This window comes from Pelecanus crispus, chromosome 8 (genome assembly GCF_030463565.1).
Source record: "Pelecanus crispus isolate bPelCri1 chromosome 8, bPelCri1.pri, whole genome shotgun sequence".
Lineage (NCBI taxonomy): Eukaryota > Metazoa > Chordata > Aves > Pelecaniformes > Pelecanidae > Pelecanus > Pelecanus crispus.
In genome coordinates, this window is record NC_134650.1 from 6670104 (window position 1) to 6690012 (window position 19909).

At 50.1% G+C, this 19909-nt stretch overlaps 1 protein-coding gene across 1 annotated transcript in view; it reads right to left on the reverse strand.

Moving 5' to 3' along the window:
- The window catches only part of MGAT4B (alpha-1,3-mannosyl-glycoprotein 4-beta-N-acetylglucosaminyltransferase B), a 51379-nt gene that overhangs the window by 1257 nt on the left and 30213 nt on the right, over positions 1-19909 (reverse strand). Inside the window, exons 2-13 of the mRNA XM_075715096.1 lie at positions 13946-14125; positions 13127-13267; positions 12136-12269; positions 9477-9523; positions 7259-7372; positions 6744-6819; positions 6254-6368; positions 5363-5493; positions 2346-2453; positions 1047-1240; positions 563-641; positions 24-111 (exon numbers count right to left, since the gene is read on the reverse strand). Coding sequence (XP_075571211.1) covers positions 24-111; positions 563-641; positions 1047-1240; positions 2346-2453; positions 5363-5493; positions 6254-6368; positions 6744-6819; positions 7259-7372; positions 9477-9523; positions 12136-12269; positions 13127-13267; positions 13946-14125 — 1407 coding nt within the window. The remainder of the gene's footprint in view (positions 1-23; positions 112-562; positions 642-1046; positions 1241-2345; positions 2454-5362; positions 5494-6253; positions 6369-6743; positions 6820-7258; positions 7373-9476; positions 9524-12135; positions 12270-13126; positions 13268-13945; positions 14126-19909) is intronic.

A 19909-nucleotide genomic window follows, 5' to 3' on the forward strand; every position in this document is an offset into this window, starting at 1 on the left:
GGGCACCCCACACCCTGCTGTACCTATCTGGATGTAGCCATCCGGCGTCCTGCGGTATTTGACGGCTGCGCCTCTTCCCTCCTGCAAGGCTTCCTTATCTGACTGCAGGCTCTGCGGGAAGGAGAGGAGCTCTGCACAAGGCCAGCAGCAAGAGCCACCCAAAAGCCCCAAGCAACAGCAGCAACCCCAGAGCTGCCCTCCCCAGCAGCCCTTTGGCATCTCGTCCCCCCCCCGTGCCTGGCACCCCGAGCCTCATGCCCCAAAACACGAGGACATTTGCTGCCCTCATGCTGTTGCTTTCGCTGCACCATCCCGGCTCCATCCCCTCCATCCGAGCATCCCCTCTGCAGGCACGGATGGCTCCCAGTGACTGCTCAGCGCAGCATCCCCGCTCCCGAGGTGGTCCCACACCAGGCGTGACCCCCCTGGCTCCCAGCCAGCACCTCTCAAAGGCAATGAGTCTTGTAAAGATTTTTTCCTGACGGCTTTAAGCAGTTCCCTTCTCTCAAACCTCTTTTGCTTCCCACTCCACCCCCGACTCAATTCTCAATAAGACACTTACGTCAAACGGCAAAACCTCCACAGTCGTATTGAAGAGTTTGTCTTCTGGGTGCTCGATGTTCCCGCTGCGGAAGAAGAACCTGTGACAGAGACCAAAGCCATGGAAACCCACACTGAGTTGGGGGGGGGAGGGCATGATGGCTTTCACCCCAGCTGAACCACCAAACAGCTCAACCTAACAGGCACCTTCCCAAAAAGCCCATGGGCACGTGGTTTGGAAGGAGACGTTCTGTGCCAGATTAGCTGAAGCGCGGTTTGCTCACAAGCACAGGAAAGCAAAGGGCTCTGGCAAATGTGGCCCCACAAGAAAAGGGTAAAGTTATCCCCCCCCCCACCCCAGGAAGAGCACTGCTCCCTGCTCCTGGACAGCCAAGCAGGAGAGAGGCAAGAAATTCAACATGAGCCAGAAGAGTAAAAGGAAAGTGTCTCCACATGCTCCAGGCTGTCCCCATGTCCTCCCCCGTCAACCCTCCCCAGGCACTGGCCTTTCAATGCGGAGCGGTTTGAAGAATCTGAATCTGATGAAGTCTCCGGCGGTGGGAGTGAAGGCCCAGAAGAAGTCCTCCCGCAGGTAAGCCTTCTCCAAGGTGAAGTGCTGGTAGGTTTTCAGGCTGGTGCTCACCTCCGCAGGAGGGTTGACATGCTCTTTCCTCAGGGCCTGCTTGCCAAAGTCCTTGTCCTTGGTGGGTGCAAAGCAAAAGGGCAGAGAAGGGTCATGAGCTGCTCACGCCCATGAGGAACAGGGGTCCCGGCAACAGGGCACTGTAAATTAAAAGCTCTCGATTCGCACAGTGCAGAAGGATTTTACTTTCATTACAAATGATCCAGCCACCAAGCCAGGAAACATGAAATGGCTACTCTACCGTTAACTGGTTTAGTGGTGGACTTGGTAGTGTTAGGTTGATGGTTGGACTGGATGATCTTAAAGGTCTTTTCCAACCTAAACGATTCTATGATAAGGGATGGAAGTGATCTGGGGAAGGCACCAGACAGGACAATGCGTGGCTGGATCCCAGGACACAACTTCAGGAGAGGCAGCACAGAGAAGCACCACTGCTCTGCACTCTGATCCGGCACCACAGAGCTTTCACTGTCCAAGTGTCCATGAACGCGTGTCCTTGCCCCAGGAGCTCTGCAAACAGTCCTTACACCTGAGAAGTGGCTGGGAGGCTGGCAATAGCATAAAATGCCTGGATCACATGGCCTGACAGGCACTGCGCTGCGATACAAACTGGATTACACCATCCATTTACCTGCGGATTGGACAGACACAGGACCGAGCACAGCCCAGGGATGCGTGTCTGTGGGTCCTGCACATATAGCTGTGGGAAGCTTGATTTTGTTGATGTTTAAATATACACAAACAATTTAAGCTTTTACACAGCAAGCTCTAGTTCGCCTATCAGCAAATCCCAGGAACAAGGAAGGGGGTGGGAAGGAAGTCAGACCAACCCAGGAGTCATCTCTCCAGGGATTTTCAGTAGATGCTTCGAAATCGCTGCCCCGTATCATGGTTTAGCACTCATGATGGGCGGCCAGGCTTAAAAGCTTGCAGCGACTCTTAGTACATGTCACTGCCATGCCGAGAAGCAGGAGCTACACGAGCTCACTGTAATTCAGAATAAAACACAACCACTGCACCACTGCACAGAAATCCAGCTGCCACCGTCCCAGCAGTTGCTGTCACTGATGTCCCCACCCCAAAAGCAGCCAGCTCCCGGGTGCCTGCAGGCCAGGCCTGGCAGAAAGGCTGCCTGCAGCTTGGACAGGCAGCTGGTACCCACCTTCAGCTTCTGTATCTTCCCAGCCAACGAGGAGTGGGTTCCCACGTGCTGGAAGAGCGAGGGCTTGAAGCGGATCCTCAGGTTTGCCTTCTGCCTGTCGCAGTGTTTCTGAAACGAGACAATCCCGCAGTGCCCCATGCTTAAACCTCCATGGTCAGCTGTGCCAATGGACATGGGCACGAGGAGTGATAAATATCCCTGCCCCTCCATCTCTAGGCCTTTCTCTGTTATTTTGGCTTTAATTTGGCAACAGGGCTTTTAACCACGCTCTGGAGGAACCTGACCGTGACTCTTGGCCGGTCACCCACCGGGCTCTGCTGGGCAGCCAGGGTGCCCAGGGTTAAGTGTCAAATGTTTCCTTGCCAAGCAAGCTTAGCAAACGCTGAGCAAATCTCCTCTGGGTGCTGTCAGGTAGGGACAGCTAGATCATTTTGTTTCTTTTTTTCCTTGGCTTATCAGGAAAGCCTTTTTCCTACAACTCGGAGCTCGGGATCACCAGTGTCTGAAGGTACAGTAAGTCCTGGGACGATTCAGAGCCTAAGCACACAATTGCGGGCTCTTTTCAGACAGGCAGAGTTTTCGGTTTGTTGGCAGATTTTGTTAGGCAGATGTATGGCATGTGCCATTGTCTGAGCTATTTGGCTGTTTCACACCCATTCCACCATATAAATAAACTTGGAGATGCAACTCTGATCCAGCCAGATAAAGGACAAAGGGGAAAAACACTGAGAGCGTGCAGACAAGAACTCACATTTTAAAAATAGTTCATTTCTCTCAGTTTGGGGGAGCAGGACAAAAATACAGGGTTAAAAACTAGAGGGAGAGGGCATTTAGTTTCCAAATTTTGCTTTTTCCAAGACAAGAAACACACGCACACCCCTACCACCATCTGCTCTCGCAACCTCCCACCCAAGAGCAACCCCGGCAGAAATCCCGCTGCATCACCGGCTGCCTGGCACCAGGCAGGGCGCAGCGGGGAAAGCCAGCCACACCGAGCCCCCGCGATGGGCTGCCCACACGGGCCACCGCCGCTGTGCCGGGAGCTGGGAAATTCCAGGCATGACCCCTGCAAGCTGCAGAGGAGATAATCCCCTAATCCAGCTCACGTTACATTAGAAAATTAAAACTAGCCATGCTAATGGGAGAGACCCTACTCATTGCCAGCACCCCAGACGCAAGGCCATCAGGTCTGATCTCACTCTGGATGGGGAGAGGAGGAGGAAGGGGAACGGAGGGAGCTACAGCAGCTCCCGATTTCTCTTGCTCCCCTTTTCCCCTTCTGCTGAAGAAGCGTTTGCTGAAAGCAGCATTGTCTCAGTCAAGCCAGGAGGGGGAATGGCTCAGTTGGTGGTAAGAAGGTCATCCTTTCACAAAGCTCCACCCCAGGTAAATCTAAAATTAGTTAAAAAAGAAAGAGCAGAATATATCCAGAGCAGGCAAAGCACTTACCAAAAGCCCAGGTCAAACAAACTTTCAATCAAGAAGACAAATCCTCCCTGCTACCAATTTCATTCTGCACAGTGGGATTTACAAGGGAAAGTCATGTTTGAAAGGGCACTGTGCAGAGTTAATCATGCAAACAGTGGGGGAAAGGAGCCAGAAATCCACATGGAAAGTAGGTTAATTTTTAAAAAGGCAACACATTTAAGAGGTTTGCAGTTTCCCCTGGGAAAACCTTGGCTCCGCCAGGTAGGAGAAGATGAGTGAAGATGAGCTAAGGAGATGATCCTGCACAGCAGGATCTGCATTTCATCAGTGCTCAAACTGAAAATTTTGAAGGGGGGGCACAGACAGCAGCAGTGTTCCCAGCTCCATCCCAGCATCCCACCACCCCGGCTTCACCTATGGCTGTGAGGACCCTGGTGGCTGCCAGACAGGCCTGGGGACCGCTCTGTCACACCTGAGCACAGGGTTTGAAGTGCCAGAAGGACGTGATGGACATCATCTGAGACTGGTCCTGCTGAGCATGGGGGACTGGAGCCGATGTCACGGCCTCTGCCAGGGATCAGGCCAGATTAAGCCACATCCCTGCCCCAATTCTGCAGAGCCCTGAGGATGCCCTGTCCCAACACACAGATACAGTATTTACCCCCAGAGTGACCACTTGCTCTGGCATTTGCCACCACAGAGCAGTTGTGGCCATGAGGTCTGTCCTAAGCGACTGGCTTCAAGCTCTGCACAGGGACTGCGCTGCTCATTCTCTGCCGGAGGAGGAGGAGGGCGAATGAGCGTATGAGTAAATACAATATGTTCAGAGAGGAGACAGGAGAGTATCTGGTGGTGAGCTCATCTTACATTTGCTGTCACACACACTCCTCCTCTGCCCTTCCCACTCGCTTTAGCCCCTCGCTGCTGCCGCCGATGGGAGTTCAAACACAACCTCCGCAGGGCAGAGGGGCTTCTGTGCTGCTGTCTGCAAGGCTTCATGCAGACATGGCTCTGCAAACGAGATGGCAGCATGAAAGCGGAGGCCATTTCACCCCTCTGCACCCTCCTAGAAACCCTGAGAAGAGCTTTGTGTGCTGTGGCTTCATTTTGACACATTATGCACGGCGGGCTTGCTCTTGGGTCATCTGGGGTGAGCTCTCTGAGCAGCCTGCATGTGTGCTCCAGGCGGGTACGACACACGAGCCCAGAGCCAAAGGGTTATTCTGGGGTTATAGTCAGCGAGCGGGGAACGGCTTCAGAGAGAGAAGCACACCGGAATGAAAAACAACACAGAAGAATGGGGAACGGCTACTCTCCTCGAGGACTGGAGGAGGAATATCCTGTTAGTGCTTAGATGCAGAAATAATACCTTTTCTGGCAGCTGCAGACTACAAAAGCCTGAATTCCCAGGTCTTTGCTTACACAATCTGCAAGGACACCCTACAGCACACTCCACAGGGACGGCACGGTTCGGTGCAAAGTCAGTTAGCACCAGAGCTCGCAGAAAAGATCCTCTGGAGACACAGACCAAATGTACATTTGCCCACACACAACAGAAGGTTTCCCTTCAACAGAGGTTGTTTACATACTGCATCTTTCTCAGGGTTGCAGACTTTCACCCAAAGGATGTGATCCAGCAGCCAGTCAATGGGTTTGTCCTTATAAAACATCAGGATGAACTCCACAATCAAGCTCAGATCCAGAGACTTGAACATTTTTCCTAGAGCACAAAGAAAGAGAAAAGGGAGCAGCTATGGTATGAAATGGTCAAGAATCAGAGCTGGGAAGGAAAAACTTGGGAGACTGGGCTGTGGAGGTTGGATGTGTCCATCTCTCTACGTAAAGGAAATAGCATGCAGCTCTGTTTTATGTACCAGTACTGCTGGCATTGCTAATAACAGTTCCGGATTTAATATTCATCGCAGAATTAGAAAGCATTAGTGTCTCACATGTCACAACAGTATCAAAAGCTCTAAAACTCTTCCATTCAGTGCGGAGAAATAAGGATGAAAAACATTCAGCCAGCTGCAGGACAGACCATTTCCTGCCCCGAAAGCTACAAGTTTTAAGCCAGTCAAACCAGTATCCAAAATAACAGATCGAGCTGCTACTGCAACCATGTACTGCTGTTCCCAAAATAGTTCTGTGCTGATGTAAACTTCCTTTTGCACACTCTTTGGCAACTCCAGATCCCATCCAGCCTAAAAGCTACTGGTCACGTCTAAGCTGTTTGGCTGTCAGCTGGGCCACTGACCAGGTTTATTTTTATTAAAAGTCAGTATCAGCAGTACCAGCTGTGAGGATTTTTCTCCCCTGTACAAACACAAGGGTCATTGCAAAAATAGGGAGGGATCAAGTCCAGGTATTTTACCATCTTGTGGGGACAACTCATTGGACCAAGAGCATAAGTGCTTGCAAGAACCAACAGGCACTTGTGCCTGTGCCTGATGGGACTGGGGTGAGGGGGGGGAGAACGTTACCAATAAACCCCAGCTGAGAAAACTCCAGGATCATCCACTCCTCAGAGGGCTGCTGCAAGGCAAAGTTCTTCATCGTGCTGAGATAGTTTGGTTTGGCCACAATATCATCCTCCAGCTGCAAGAGGAAAGGACACGCAGTGCCAATGACCCATCCAGGTTCCAGTAAGAGCCTCTCTGTGCAGAGCAATCACGCCATAGACCGGAGGAAAGCTTTGGCACAGACCTAGTTTATTTTGGAAGATGCTCCCAGCAGATTTTTCTCACCCAGTCTAACAGGTAAACGAAACAAGGATTCCTGCCCTCCCTGTGCGGGAGGTCCCCAAGTCTAAAGCATCTTAGAAACCTAGCTTTTGAACCTATCTGGTTAAAACCCGCTCCCACTCTGCTGCGTCACGCAGCTGGACATGCTCTTTCCCTCTCTCAGCTGGGTACGAGCCACAGCGAACTCACAGGTACACCCACATCCCCTCCGCCCCAGCACCAAACCCACCTGCACGTAATATATGCCTTTGGACTGGGCATACATCATGAGAAAGCAGTAGTCGAGGTTCTGTTTTGTCCTCCACCTGCAAGAGACGAACGCGATGGGAGCACCGATCTCTCCTGGGACACCGGGCTGCTCGAGGGAGCCAGCCGAGGCTGGGTTTAAGCCGGGAAGGTGACACAGCTCTTGGAGGAGGGGATGGCATAGGGCCTTTCCCTTTTGGTCTCAAACTGGCCGGCTAAGAGTTACTGGAAAACTCAGGGACTTCCAAAACGAACATCATGTGGGTTAAAACAACCCCTTTGCTTGGTGATGGAAACACTGCAGCACAAGGCAAGCCCTGCAAAGCTGGCAGCAGTTCATACCCCCCCGCCGCCCCACGTCCTCCCAGCTCTTGGATGAAGCAAGTTTAAGGGCCTCGCCTGGCCCTGCAGAGGAGCTTTCCCTGCTGGAGTCGGGAGGGGAGATGCTGCAGTTACTCAATTCAGGGCTTGCTTGTTTTTAAGCTCATTGATTCTTACCTGACTCTTTCCTTGGGGTCCCCAAAGGATTCCCGCAGGTGGGAGAAATCAGGATAGAAATGCGGAGACGGGGAAATTACCTCCAGGAGACCTGAGTGTATTTCCTTTGGGAACCTGAGGGAGAAAAGCAGCAGTAAACAAATACCTCCGTGCCTGACACGCCATTTCATGGACCAAATTGCTGGGTAAACACTGAGCTGCAGAACCAAACAAAAAATACAGCCTCTAAGATAAAACTTCCCCAGCAGCTAGTGCACTTCCAGGCCTCACCAAAGGATATCAGCAAGGACTGCCACGCAGTTTTAAAGCTGCTCTCTCCCTCCCACAGTCTCTAATAGCCCCACATTAGCATGCTCCCCCCCAGCATCCCTCCTCCCTCCCGCACAAACATGGGTCAGCTTTAAAGACCAGCCGTGAGCACCATGGACTCTCTACAGGATTAAAGAGACCTGCAGACTGGCTCACCAAAGAAAGGACTTGCTGGCATTACCGGCATTTAGAGATTTTCCAAATGCATCAGTAATTAAAAGCCATTTTGCAGAGATTATGTTATGCATTTCTGATAAGTTACTTTAAACACCGCTGTGCTGTAGTTAGGACAGCCAGCAGGAATTCTACCTAGTTCTCTTATGCTGATAAAATCAGCATATATTTTTCCCTATAATGTGGTTAAGAACACTTTAAAGAGTCAAACTCAAACAGAAAAAAAAGTCACCCATCTGAAAAATAGGTACCTACAACAGCCTTGCAAGCAATACCCACAGATTACTGTAACTGTGAGAGATAAGCAGGAAAACCAGTTATTTTTATACTGCCTTTTTGAGAACATTTGGTGCAAGGCTGATTTCCTTTGTTTGTGCAGAGCCTGGAGGACGGGAGATGGGGCAGAGGGAGACAAAGCAGCAAGATTGCCAAAAACTTCTCACTTATTTTTCCCTTCCTTATTCCCTCCTTGGGACTGGCAAGATTTTCAGCTAACATTTTCAAATCTTCCATTCCTCAGGCAGCAGCGAAACAGAAGCTTCTCATTGAGCTGACAAAACCTGCACCAAAGCAGCAACGGCTCCTGCGATATGAGCTCAGCCTGCCCTGGCCCCACACCACCTCAATTCAATTTGGAAGAAAAATAATTTCAGTGAATCAGGGAAGGGAAGGAGGCACTGGAGAGGGGGCTAGCGAGAAATCAAATCATTAAGTCAATTAAAGTTTCAGGCCTTCTATGCAGAAGCACTCTCTGCAGCAGCACCCAGTAATTTCATCAGGATCCATCGGACAATCGGTCCATTATCCCCTGATAAGTGCGTCCTCCTGCCAGCAGGCAGAAGGAGGGGAGCTCTGCCAGCTCCTGCGCAGCAAGATGGAGGGCTCTGTTTCAGCTCTTCTGCAAGTGCCCAGGAACACAACCCTCCCCGCACACGTCCCAGCCCCTCTCCCATCATTGGCTCGGGGACACGGGGCGCCAGGAGGATGCGCTGCCCTTTTGCATCTCCTTACGGCGACTGCGATCCTTTGGAAACATGCAATCGCAGGAGCTGGATGGGAGTCACAGCCCCTTCTCTCACCACCTTTTTCTTTTGGCTCTGAGCTCTGATGCTGTTAACGCCTGGACCGGCTCACGGTTAATAATCTGTCACCGGCGTCTGCCTAAACAGCCATAGACGAAGCTGCGAAAGCCACTAAGACTCCAGGACATAAATAGCAGCTAGCGTGAGAGACAAATGTAACTAGCGCCTAGAACAAGGGAAAAACAAACAGGCTGGAGCAGCAAGAAAAATGGATCACGGATTTTAAAGCAAAATAAGGCAGGAGCATTTGGGTGTGCTTACCACGCTGCCCAGTTGCTCTGACTCCGCAGAGCAGGTAGAGGGCTGCACTAGACACAGAAACAATTGCCAGGATCACTGGAAATCTAAATAATCCATCTTCTCGCAACGCCACAGGACAGAAAGAGCAAAATGAAACGGCATGACCGTCTGTGTTAAATACTGCAAGCACAAAGCAGCCTAATGGAAGCTGCATATGTGACGCATTTTAGAACAAGCAGAAAGTGGAGCAGCAACAGCAAAGACAGATCAGAGTTTAAGAACAGAAAAAAACCCAAACAAGGAAAAAAAAAAAAAGGGAAGCATGAAAGTGTGTATTTTCTCTTTAATGAAGCTGTTCCCTGGCCTCGCTACAGGCACAGACCGTACCGCCGTAGTCATTTGGACGTGCTTACAAGTTTTTGATATTTTCTGCCACTCCAGCTGTGTACTGCGGATCCGTCTGAAAACAAAAGATAAGCAGTGTTAGATCCTTCAGCCTCAGTCTGTGTCCCCCGTTGCTCAGAAATCACCTTCCAGGCACCCTGGGGGTACTGTCAGCACCTCCGTACCATCTTCATGTCTCCTTTTATCCAGTTTAACCACTCTCCCTGTGCTGACGCACTCCTAGGAGCCCTCCTTCGTGGCCACTGTTAACCACAGGCATCACACACCAAAAAACACCCCAAAAGGACTCAGGACCCTGCACATCTTCTCCACGTGCTCTCCTGGCACTTCTGCCCCTGCCAGCGCCAAGCGTTTGCACAAAGTATTAACTTCTGAGCTATTTATTTTTTTTCTCTATACACGCTGGCTTTCATCCAAGCGAATACTCTCAGCAGAAAAGGATCTCCACCCCTTTTGAAAAAGAGAGGTTTATTTATAAGCGTGCATTTTTCATTTCAGGTTCACTTTGACACTCTTCTTCCTAAAACAACAGTTTGTTCCCACAATCAACCTGGCAACCTGCAACGGTTGGGAGGCAAAGGCAAAGGTCAGCAGCGCTGCATGCCGCTTATCTGCAGGCGAGATAAGTGCAAACGCAGGGACAGGCACTGGACAGAAACCATCTGCACAGTGACTGGGAAAACAAAATCCAAGAACAAAGGGCAGGAGACCCAGAGGCAAAAGCTGTGCCTGTTTCCTGGTGGGGTATTGTTTTGGGAGGTTGTACAGATCACGGGACTGCGCGTCCCGGGCGGATCTGCAGACGCAGCATCACAGAAGCTGGGACCAGCTGCCGCTGCACTCGGCGCCGGGCGGAGGTGAGAAGTGAGACGCCAGGGATGTATGTCACAAGCCGAGGACGCCGCTTCCACGCTGGAACGGTGACAACGGAGGGTTTTCTCGAGAGGAAAAAGGTCCCTTTCCTAAACAGGGCTCAGGCTCCCGGTGCTGGACTGATTTCTCACCCCAGCGCTGCCAAGAAAACAGCAACGGGAAAAACAAAGGCAGGAAAGATGGTCCTGGCTTTGGGAGCAAACACGCAGCTCCGCTCCAAGCACCCAGCTGCCACCAAAACGGCGGGTTGGTGACAGCCGAGCCAGCCAGCTCGCCCCAGGGCTCCCCTCTGCCAGCCGAGGAGCCCCCGGCTCTCCCAGGCAGCCCAGCCGCCCTGGATGACACCCACGGTGGTTAGCGGTGGCACGCGGAAATGAGAAGTCCCCATCCCAGAAAGGACACGCAGTTGCTCCACTCGTCGTCCTGAGTCTCTAAATTACCCAGCGTCCGCTCGAGGTCCATACCACCTCTCCACTGTTTACTCTTTATCCCGTGCCTGAAGAGCCTTAACAAGCAATGCCAAGTGCAGGTACGTCAAGGAACACTTTGGGAAGAGGCAGAGCAGGCACAGCGGTGGTTGACACTTGCATGGAAGGAGGACATTGTGTCAGCACGAAAGAACAGTGACAGTGGTGAGCTGCAACGACTACCATCGCTGCTACCGGGCTACGGCGTGTGCGCTCCTGCACTTCACGGTATCAGAATTAATATCTTTGTTGTTCACTTCCCTCATCACAGGTACACACAGAAAGTCAGGTGCTGCCATCACAGCGTGCACCCTATTTTCGAGTCAACAAAAAAAAAAAAATTACTGCAGTCCTAGACAGAAGATGGTTTTGGTCAAGTTACTTAAAACCTCTCATGCTTTAACTCACCCACTGTGAAAACAGCCACCAAACCGGTCCTGGCTCAAAGGGAAATGACGGTCAGGACCAAACCTTGTCCCGGGTACTTCGGGCTGCACCCATCTGTGCACACCTTCTCCTTGTACGCAATACCAGCCAGAGACTCAAAAGCCAAATGCTACTCAAAATGTCAAATTATGGGTAAACAGGCAGCAAACCCAGACATTTATCTTTGTTCTGCTCCCAGTAACACGCCACTGAGGTTTATCTTTCTCACCGGATTTCTGGAAATTAAGACAAATGCACTTCAAGCTCAAGAAAATAATCCTGAGGGGAAAGCCATGGAGAAAAATAACCATCTAAACCCATAGATAAAAGCAGCTCTTGCGGATTAATGTATCAAGGCTTTTTAGCCCCCGGATTCAGCAACTGATTCTGGGCTCCAGGCACCAGTACGCAGAGGCATCATATTCGTCTCAGCCCCAAATCAGCAGGCTCTTGGCTTTGGAGAGGGGGTTAGTGCTGTCTTACAAGCACGCAGAGAAACAAAGCTGCTTCAGGAGCGGGTCTGAGAGCTCCCCCAGATGTGGCCATGGGGCTGCTCCAGCACATTTTGGGAACAACCACTCAAGCACCCTGCAAGAGCCATCACTATTTAGATGAGAAAGATAAATACACGTGCTGCACTGGCAGCTGTTAATGTTTGCCTGCTCGCGTCCTGACCCTCTCTGGCCCAACTGGTGTTTCGTTTTGAGCGGGACGAACCTAATGATCCTGGTCAGACGGCAGCCCAAGGCTGGGCTTATCTGCCCCCACAAGCGGCAGAGCTGACCTCCACGGGGGCAGCCGTCCTGTTTGGCACCGAGTCTGGCAGACAGTGGGAGGGGATGGGGGCCAGGGAAACGGGATAAACGGGGAAACGGAATAAACAGGCAAAGCTCTGTCTTACCTCAGCGATGAGGACGACGATGACGGAGTCCTCCTTCTCCTGCTGAGTGAGCTCTGAGATGAGGGAGTTGAGGGTGTCGGTGAGGTAGGAATGCACCTCCCGCTTCACGCTGGGGATTCCCATCACAACAGACACTGCCCAGGGCCAAGGAGAGATTTTAGAGAGGGAGGTGTGCTGGGACAAGACACTTCGCTTTTCTCCCGTGACCGCCTCATGGTTCACCTGCTCGGTGCCACAGTCCGTCGTTAAAAACCAGCAGTGATCAGCAGGCTGGCTGATCAGGTTGATCCTGGGCTACGTAGGGTTCCCATACTCCTGTCCCCCAGCCCAGTACCAACCAGCAGCACCCCAGTGCCCCAGGCTGGCAGGGCACCCATGGCAGTCAGATAGATTCTTTCTTTTCTCCACGAAAGACTGATGCCTAAGGAAACACCCAAAACCCCTCCCGCTCCGAGGGGCCTTTTCAGCCTGGGAACAGTCAACTTCTTCAAGATGACCATTGTTCTCCAAACCCCTCCCATGGCCAGAAGCACCCCAGTTTAGGAAGGATAAGTCAGGTCTTTGGCTTTGGGTTGGGATTTGGGAGCAGGGGGGAATCATCTAGTACCCAACGTCATACTCCAGATGGGATTTGTCTCTTAAGACTGGTTAGAGTCTCCATGAAGCACCCTGCAAACTGTGCTTTCATCTGACCGCCTTCCAGGCAAGGTCTAGAGCACTCTGGAGATGGAAAGCAGCAAAAAATATCTGGCAGAAGCATTGAGAACATTTTAGTGCCAGTCAAGAGCACAGAGAGCACTCCCCTGTAGACTTGCAGATGTGACATGGCTTACCCACCCCGCGTGCCACAATGCCAAGGAAGCTTGCATGATGCATGCAGCCGTTCCTCCAGTCCTGCTCATCTCCGTACCACAGCCAGGCCCGGAGGAAAGGGGAGGGACAGGCACTAAGGTGAGGAAGAGCACCAGAAGCAGCACTAATTCCCATTTACCTCCAGTGCGCCCCTGTCCCACATGCACGGCTGGCTGCAGACTGTTCTCCTTTGACAGCAAATGTGGCAAATGATGGAAGATGGTGGGAAGGTGCAGCACATTCTTGTTGGTGATATTCCACAGTTTTAACTTGGTTTCGTCTTAAAAAGGAAAAGGGAATCAATTGCAAGGAATGGTAGGTAGGAAGAGACTGCAAGGCAAAAAGCCTTTTTAGAGCAGCCTGGCCACCCGAGACTACTGCTGGGTTATAAAAAATCAGGCCAACCTTTAACATGCTACCACAAACCCAATTAAAGTTCAGCAGGAGCCATGAGGGCCTTAAAGAAATCCCAAAATATTTGGGAAGGAGCGGGGAGAATGAAGATAAAAATGAAGGTCAAATTGGATCTTTCTGTAGAGATCCAAAACGGAGCAACTTAAAAAAAAAGAACAAATAAATTGGCGAGGGGTGCTCAGCCAACCTAACTTCTTCCTCCCCCCTCTCTTTGGATACCCATTTTCCATATGGATTCAATACAGCCATAGGAAACGGCACGTATGACTTGCAAGAAAAAAAAAGGCTTGTAAGCAAGCAAATTGGCAAATATCCGTGGCAGAGGCAAATCTCAGTGTTTAATGATGCATATGTACCTCTAATTAAACAGGAGTTTAAGAGTTCCCAAATCCCTCTGAACTCCGCAATTGGCTCGCGCCAGGGGAGAGAAGAGCATGTCCTGTCCGCAGCCCTGCACACACACACACGCACGCACATCTCGCTACCTCCTCATTAGCAACAGCTTCAAAACAGCCCGAGCTCCTCAACTTCTCTGTTTATTCACCAGATAAGCTGCTCCAGGTCCGGTTTATATCCCGCAGGGCCTGCTTCTCCGAGATCGCTCTCTTGATCTCCTCCAGGACCAGGTTGAGCTCCTTTGAGCGCTTCAGGCTCTCCTGTTCGGCTGCGTGCAGTCGGTCTCGGAGGGCGAGAAACTCCCGCTGGTAGATGTCCACAACGTCACCTGAGGATGGAAAAGAGAGAGAAGCTTTCTCCTCCACGCTCTGAAGGTCTCAGGTCGCAAAAGCAATGCCCATCACTCATACCTCCCCTACCTCCACAATCCTTAAAACGTGGATTTAAGGAGCTGTGGTCCAGCATGTACCCATCCGTTGTGTTGGAGAGAGGGCAGCTTAAGTTGCAGAACTACAATTAAAAAGCTCCTTCCATTTTTCTCTTTAACTTGGGTTTCTGGGTCATGTCATATAGAAATACGACCTTGTTCTCTGTGACCAAAGCATGCAGCAAAAAATAAGTTGCATGGTAGCTGCTCTTCACTATATACTTGGAAAAGAGAGTCAGCTTTTGGCATCAATTTTATGAGCAATGTTCAGCATCTCTCTGCAGCTCCAGAAGTTTGAGCACGTGAGATGGTGACCGCTGGAGTGAGCAGTGAAGAACCAGAATCAAGTGAAAAAGAACTGAAAGCACTGGTGGTGATGGCCTGTTAAAGCCATGACAAACCCAAGGAAGAGAAATATTTTTAATTGCCTTGCTCCTTGCTCTGGTTCCCTTATGGTACACAAAGGAAAGAGTTTTAAGAGTATATGTGGAAGGGCGTTCGAGTGGTTAATTCAGAAAACCCCCCAGACAGCATCTCAAAGGCCTTCTCCAGATGGCATGGGGCATCTCCCAGATGACCCCAAGTGACAGAAAGCAAGATGCTGGCAAGGGGGACGCCGCTCTGCAGCAAGATGAGGGTGGGCACAGCACCTCCTCCAGCTTCAGAAGAGAGTCCCAAATTCAAACGGCCAAAAGGGATTTTGGGAATCTAAGCTCTCTGAAACAAGGCAGGATAAAGAACATCACACGGCAATAGCTGCCTGGATGCTTATATAAGTCCAAGTGTTCGGATACGCACCTTAAGGACGCATCATAAATGTAATATATAAAAAAGAAACTTTTGATAGGGTAATAAAGCTTTTTATTTCGAAACAACATCTTATGACCATGCCCTTTTTAAGCAATAAAACTACTGAGAGCCTTCAGCCGGAACTAACCGTACAATAGCTGGGAGTGGAATCAGTTAGCCGTTAATGAACTTTCCCTGGCTGTTTTTTACCCCATTATTAATGAAACTACTCATTAAAATTACACTTCTATCTGTGGTCGCTCATGTGTTTTCAGTAAGGCTATAACTCACAGGACTACACTCAAACCAGATTTATCCACTCAACAGTAGACCCTTAGCCCAAACATGACCAGGAGAGCTAATGACCAAAAATACTGCACTGGAACTTCCCAACACAGGGCTAAATATAAATCAGAGCCATTGAAAAAAGATACACTGACTGCATTGACAACTTCTAATTTGGGGTCCATAAAGAAAAAGGAATTTTGAAGATCAGACATACCCAGCTCCAAAGCACAAGAGTTTCCAAGACAACAGTGCTTCCCAGTCCAGCTCCCATCAATGCTTTTGCCTAGGAAAAGTTTCCTCCATGGGGTCTCTTCCCCCCAAAAAAACTTCCTAAAGACTCACTGCTTCAACACAAGGGACCCCCCCCAAGGCAGTTTGGCTCCTATCAACCTTTCAGCATTATTTTCAAAGCCACTGGCGCAAGAGGAGGGAGTAGAGGAAGTTACACCCATTTGATTACTCCGTCCATCTGACAACACGTTATTCAGAGAAAGCCGAGGGACAGACATAAACAAGACCAGTCCTTCCTTTTTCCTGTGCGGTGCTGCTTGCCTTCCACTCCCATCGAGAAAATACTTACAAATTTGCAGAAAAACAGGTTAACACCCAGCTTCGGGAGCTGCCATGGGAATTCACAGGAAGATGTCAGGCTTTAAATTGACCCCACGATGAGCTAGAACTTTATCTCCTGGTACCTCTCAGACATAAGAATACACCTTTCAGCTTCCCAGTACTCTAGACTATAGGTTTTCCTACTTGTGTCTTTTACCAGCAGCATCTGTGAACACCAGCAAGGAGCAAGTCTTGCTCCCCATTTTTGCACAAAATGATGTCAGGAATCGTGCTTGTGCAAGCCTGGAAGCATTTGGCTCTTGGCATACCGGGGGGTTACTATCCCGTGGATGCTACCAAAGCCAAATCACAACTAAAGGCTGCCATTAGACCTTGTTCTGCAATACCTGGAGCAGAGTAAAGGCAAGGCTTATGGCTTTTTGGCTTAATGGCTTTTTCCAGAGCACTGCACTTCATTTGTGGCAGATTTAGAAGGGAAATGTCACTGATTATTCAGTCACTAATGACCTGCCCGCTGAAGCCAAGAGCTGCACTTTTCATTAGACTGCAATGGTGATGTGCAGTCAACCATTTGCTGCTTTTCTGGCTAATGGTTGGAAGTGAAATTGTATTTGTTTCCAGTGCTTTTGTCCTATGATGTCTTCGTAGGCTTTCCATTCTTTAATTAAAATTTCATGAAATTTAAAAGCCGATCGATCGTGACCGGTTCCGGTGACAACTTGAACAATCCGAGGCAAAGCCCAAGATGGGCATACAGCTTCCCATGAATTTCCAGTAATGCCATTTTGCACTTGTCGGTCTGCAATGACACACGGATGCAGATCTGCCATCCTCGCAAAAACCCTCAGCCACTCAGCCAGGGAGGGCTCTGAAAAGCCACGAAGGGCAGCAGAGGATAAGGGGCTGGGAAATTGGCTCCCATCTCTACGAGCAAGGTTGGACACCAAAGTGATTTGCTGCTAATTAGGCTGAACAAATTTTTCAGCTAGTGTCAGTTCAGCACAGACCCTTTACTTCCCTTTCAAAGCAGCAGCACTCCCTATCTACATATTTATTGTATTCCCTCACAGCACAAGACAGCAGAGCTCTTAAAATATCTCCAAACTCAAGCATTGCAGGACAAAAACTCCTAACTATAACTATGTTAAAAAAAAGCCTCAGCTTACTTTTTCTTGAGAGATAACACGTTGCTTCAGGCTTAAAATACACTGGTTTAATAAAAGAAAGTCGGTGTTAGGTGGTGGTCCACAGGACAGGTCTGGGAAACCAAAAACCTCTCAAACTTGCAGCACTTGCAGCACACGTTGGGCACACCCCGTGCCCTGCAAATAACCCATTTCTCACCTTGCCATGTCTAATATTTACACTCAACGGTCTTTCACAAGCCGTCTTTAGAAACAGGCCGGCTGTAAAGCTCCAAGCGTGCATCGAGCAGCTTCGTACAAGCCAACTCTCTGCAGGCCAGAGAAGGCGGCACTGGGCACGGCTGAGCGCCGGCCGCCATCTGTCCATCCCGGCGCTCACCGGAGCAGATCTGGGGCCGTGCGTCCCTGGAGGGGGAGCAGCCTGCGGCGGAGGGACCGCGGCCGTAGGAAGCATCCAGCTGAGCATCGTTTGCCGACCAGCGGCTCCCCGCTCTGTTCCCATCTCTCGCCCCGGCTGCGCCCGGCCGCAGCTGCCAGGCTTCATTTTTTTAGCTGGGGGCCTCCAGCTGAGAGCCCCATGCTGGGTTTGCTGAGCAACAACGCGAACCGCTGGTGAAGCAGCAGGCAGGGACGGCTTGAACGGGCTCCATTCCCGGCAGCCGGGACGCAGGGTGCGCGGTGGATGGGCGCACGCTGGCGGGGAACACGGGCTGCTCCCCAGGAGCCTTATGTGGGCTCTGCAGAGCTGATCTCCTGCAGCCTTCCCAAAGGTTTTTGTCCATCCAAGACAGCACCCGTTTAATAAAAAGTATTTCTCCATCATGGAGAATTCTGTGGCTTTGCTCTTATTTAAGTGACTATTAAGTGCAAACCATGTTTGCTAGCAGAGGCGAGGGCTGGGACATCTGCGTCCCCTCTGCTTATCCGTTTTCAGGTTTTGAGTGAAAGCAAAATACCTAATCTGATCCTAAACCAGCAGACGGGCACAAAATCAGGCCAGTGCCAATAAAACCCCCACCTTGAAATCTCACACGGTCACCCATATATATCTCTCTCTATATACAGTCAGGGATGTTATAATTCTGTATTCTGCATTAGTCTTTCAAATCACACTCCAACCTCCCAGGGAGCCTGTGGCGCATTTTAAACATGGCCATATTTCAGGACCAATTACTTTTGGTTTTGTTCTCCGCAGATAACCTCTCCCAGCAGAGCGGACCCATGGCCAAAGCCAGAGATTTCCCTCCAATTCAATCTTTTCAAAAGCAAATGCAAAGTCTCTGCTAGCTGGATTTACTTCTCATTAGGAAGACTTTCAAGAGACTTTGTTTAAAAACTAAGAACAACCCCCAAACCTCTAAACCATTTATCTTTATAAAATCTTGGCTTCAAGAGCACAACTGCACCTTTTGACCGGTCTGCTGCAAGAGTTCCCAGGGCCAAAAAAGCAGAAAAAAGTGCAGTCCCCAGTTCATAACACAAATGGAGTTGAAGCAGAAAACTAAACTGCCTATGGAAAATTTCTCTGCAATGTCTATTTTCCTTTGTTTTATTTAAAGCACCCCTTTAATTAATGAACTTTCCCCCCCTAGGACTTGCAAGGGTCTGGGGGGACTCCAGAGCACACAAACAATCCCTGCCCCATGCTATAGCATCTATGTTATCCCAAAATGCAACCAGTGAAGCACGGGGAACCAAGCTGGCAAACCACCCCACCTCAGCTCGCCACCGTGCCCGTCCCAGCCAGGCGCCTGCGCTGCCCACGCCTGGCTTCATCCCCAGCCATTTACAGGCACTCTTGGAGTTAGATGATGATTAGGGATTTTTTTTTTTTTTTAACGTTTTGATGTGTAATGATTTATATGATGCTGGCACCACTCCACACATTACACTCTAGATTGCCCTGATTGCATCGCAACATTCATTACGTATTTTGCTAACCGAATTTCACCAGACCATTAAAATGGATATAAGGAATTACCACACCGTATCGGTGAATTAAATTCAGCTCCTGAGATGCGAAAAAGGTTAGTCGTGCTTCACATGGAAATCTGATGGCTAGCGTAGCACACAGATGTTAGACACTGCACACAGGTACACAGGGATTGGTACTAACTCTACAATAAACATTTTATACCATTAAAAGCAAAATATTGCCCTTTGCTTAGTTGGCTGTAGAAGGAAAAGACCAGCTTTAGAGACTCACCATAAACAAAACCCCAAAGCATCCCCCAAAAAGCCACAGGGAAGCAACTCTGCTGGGATACGTGGAGCTACAGGTAAGTTGTGACAGTAAAAATATTGTCTTAAGTAGCAGAAACAAAAAGAGGATAGTTCAGCATCCAAAATACCCCCCCAAAGTCACTGCCCTTGCCAGGCAGGATTAAGATTCAGCAGGTCTTTTCCTTCATATCTAAAGAAACACTAACCATGCTCCTGTAAGATGAGCAAGATGAGAGACACATCATCTCCCTTATGAGCCAGCGGACCGTTGTTCCCAATCTTGGACTTGTCTTTTAAAATCATAAATATTTTGGCAGCTTAGGATATATGCAGCCACCGAGAACTCGGCTTGCCTTAAGGAATTGAGCACCAAGACATGCTGAGCAGCAAATCAAACAGAGTCAAGGCCAGCTTTTGGGGAGCGGGCGTTATCTGGCAGGGTGGACCTCCGAAAGGCTCCAGCAGTTGCCACTACCCTGCTGGGGGCTGATCCGTCCCCGCAGAAAGAGCGAGCGTTTCAGCAGTGCCATCACCACACAGCAACCGCGGATGCTTTACTGGGGCTGTGTCAGGATGGTGCCAGCACTGGCACTGACGGGGCAAGCCCCAGAGTCACCGTAATCATAGGCTGGGTTGGAAGGGACCTTAAATATCACCTCGTTCCAAC